The 3,064-nt window shown below is 50.5% G+C and overlaps 1 protein-coding gene across 1 annotated transcript; it reads right to left on the minus strand.

The window, feature by feature from the left end:
* Positions 1 to 295: 295 nt before the first annotated feature.
* On the minus strand, positions 296 to 2,639 carry LOC133561389 (free fatty acid receptor 2). The gene has a single exon (XM_061914697.1). It carries the CDS (start codon positions 2,358 to 2,360, stop codon positions 1,317 to 1,319), a length of 1,044 nt encoding a protein of 347 aa, XP_061770681.1. The 5' UTR covers positions 2,361 to 2,639; the 3' UTR covers positions 296 to 1,316.
* Positions 2,640 to 3,064: the final 425 nt, after the last annotated feature.

Consider the following 3,064-nt stretch of genomic DNA (forward strand, 5'->3'; position numbering starts at 1 on the left):
CAATAATAAACATATATTTCATGTACCTTAAGATTTTTTGTTCAAACAAAGATAGTAATGATTTTTTTTTTTTTTGGTCCCCTTTATTTAGAAAAGAATCGGAAAAGTATGGAAACACATTTTGGTACCGGTACCAAAACATTGGTATGGGGACATCCCGGCTATGCATCCAATAACAACAATAAACCACTTTTTAGACCAGTTGATCTGCCGTTTCTTTTCTTTTCTTTTTCTCCTCTGCCCCACTCTCCCTTGTGGAGGGGTGGGGGGGGGGGGGGGGGGGGTCCGGTGGCCATGGACTAAATTGCAATAATAAACATTTATTTCATGTACCTTAAGATTTTTTGTTCAAACAAAGATAATAATAAAAAAAAAAATTTGGTCCCCTTTATTTAGAAAAGAATCGGAAAAGTATCGAAACACATTTTGGTACCGGTACCAAAACATTGGTATGGGAACATCCCGACTATGCATCCAATAACAACAATAAACCACTTTTTAGACCAGTTGATCTGCCGTTTCTTTTCTTTTCTTTTTCTCCTCTGCCCCCCTTTCTCTTGTGGAGGGATTGGGCGGGGGGGGTCCCGACAGATGGACCGCTCGCCTGTCAACTGGTTGGGGACATCTCTTGGGATGGTTTCCTGCTGGGTCCACTTTGGACTGGACTCTCACCATTATGTTAGATCCACTATGGATTGGACTTTCACAATATCATGTTAGACCCGGGCCCTGCGATGAGGTGGCGACTTGTCCAGGGTGTACCCTGCCTTCCGCCCGATTGTAGCTGAGATAGGTGCCAGCGCCCCCCGCGACCCCGAAAGGGAATAAGCGGTAGAAAATGGATGGATGTTAGACCCGCTCGACATCCATTGTTTTCGGTTCCCTAGGCAGGGGGGGAGTTGCCCACATAAGCGGTCCTCTCCAAGGTTTCTCATAGTCATCATTGTCACTGTCACCGACGTCCCATCGGGTGTGAGTTTTTCCTTGCCCTTGGATGTCGTTATGGTTTGTGCAGCCCTTTGAGACACTTGTGATTGAGGGCTATATAAATAAACATTGATTGATTGAATATTAAGGCAGCATGATTCTTAAAGTGTTCAAATAAGGTCGCACGCAACATAACATCCTCTTATTTACAGACTGAATGACGTCTAATGTCCTCTGATACTGGTTTTATTGTTTGCGTCCATCAGAGTATTAATTACAAGCGGGTTGTTTATGGTCCCGACAGGAAGTGACACGCCAGGTGAGCCGTCCGCACGTGTGAAAACATCAACAGGACCTTCATTTCCTGCCGGCGGCGGTAAAGAAATAAATCAGACGGCGTTGATCTGCTCTTGTTTGCGCTCCTTATCTGGCCGGGCCCGCCCCCCGCGGGTCAGGCACCCACTCAGGCGACCTTTCACCCCCCGCATGACGCCGCCCACGGTGCGTCGCACGGCCGAGGAGGAGAAGTAGAAGATGAGGGGGTCCAGGCAGGCGTTGAAGGTGCTGCACAGCAGGGCCTTGTCCCGCCACTCGGGGTTCTGCCAGGTGAGGAAGCCCACCAGGTGGGACACGTTGTAGGGGCCGAAGCACACGGCGAACACCAGCAGCGTCCCCAGCGCCATGCCGATGGCCCGCAGGCGGCGGCGCCGGTCGATGTGCTGCAGCCTGGACAAGATGCGGATGAAGTTGATGTAGCAGAAGCTGCAGATGAGGAAGGGGATGCAGAAGAGCACCAGGCAGAGCTCCAGGCGCACGGGCAGCAGCACCCGCAGCTGGGCCGCGCTGAAGTTGTCGTAGCACACCTGCACCATCCTCGGCGCCGACGTCGAGGCGTTGAGTCCGGCGGTGGCGTTCCGATGCTCCTCGTTGGCGCTCAGAGGGTCCTCCAGGAGGTCATCCTTGGCGCCGATGATGGGCATGATGAAGACGATGCTGAGGTGGGTGAAGGAGAAGATCCAGAAGAAGACGCTGGCGGCGACGGCGTAGAGCGGCCGGCGCTTCAGGCTGTGCTGGATGGGGAAGGCCACGCCCAGGTAGCGCTCCACGCTGACGGCGGTGAGGAAGAAGGTGCTGTTGTAGATGGTCATGTAGAAGATGAAGCCCGACAGCGGGCACAGCGGGTAGGGCATCTCCCACAGCATGTTGTTCATCACCTCCCGCATCTTGAAGGGCAGGAAGAGCAGGAAGAGGAGGTCCGAGATGGTCAGGTTGAGGAGCAGGATGTCGATGGGCGTGGCCTTCTGCCTCACCTTGGTGCTGAAGGTGTAGAAGGCCAGCACGTTGGCCGGGAAGCCCAGCACGAAGGTGATGATGTACACCGACAGGCAGAGCTGGGTGCTGCACTCCTGCAGGACTATCTCCTCCACAGACATGGGGGAACAGTTAAAGGCGGGAAGACGTGGCGGTTTCCCCGTCGCTGACGGTTAGCTCATCTTTTCCTGCGGGAGATTTGAAAAGAGAACACCATTAAAGGGGAACATTATCACGATTTCAAAAGGGTTAAAAACGCTACATTTTTTGTTTCATCTGACCACAGAACTTTCCCCTAGACCAGGGGTCGGGAACCTTTTTGGCTGGGAGAGCCAAGAAGCCAAATATTTTAAAATGTATTTACGTAAGAGCCATATAATATTTTTTTAACACTGAACACAACTAAAAGTGTGGATTTTTAAGTAAGACCAACATTTGTTTGATTGATTGATTGATTATTATTTGTAATAATGTTGTTTTTCTGAAGCTAACTTAGGAGGAGGTGTGGCCTGCGGGCCTGCAACGAAGCGGGGTGTTGCCAGGACCGGCCTCGAAATCAGCGACAGGTGTGTAAATGGCCCACCTGGGCCTTGTTGAAGAATGTGAATTGTGAATTATATTTATATAGCGCTTTTCTCTATTAATCAATCAATCAATGTTTATTTATATAGCCCCAAATCACAAATGTCTCAAAGGACTGCACAAATCATTACGACTACAACATCCTCGGAAGAACCCACAAAAGGGCAAGGAAAACTCACACCCAGTGGGCAGAGAGAATTCACATCCAGTGGGACGCCAGTGACAATGCTGACTATGAGAAACC

This window comes from Nerophis ophidion, linkage group LG11, assembly GCF_033978795.1.
Source record: "Nerophis ophidion isolate RoL-2023_Sa linkage group LG11, RoL_Noph_v1.0, whole genome shotgun sequence".
Taxonomy (NCBI): Eukaryota; Metazoa; Chordata; class Actinopteri; order Syngnathiformes; family Syngnathidae; genus Nerophis; species Nerophis ophidion.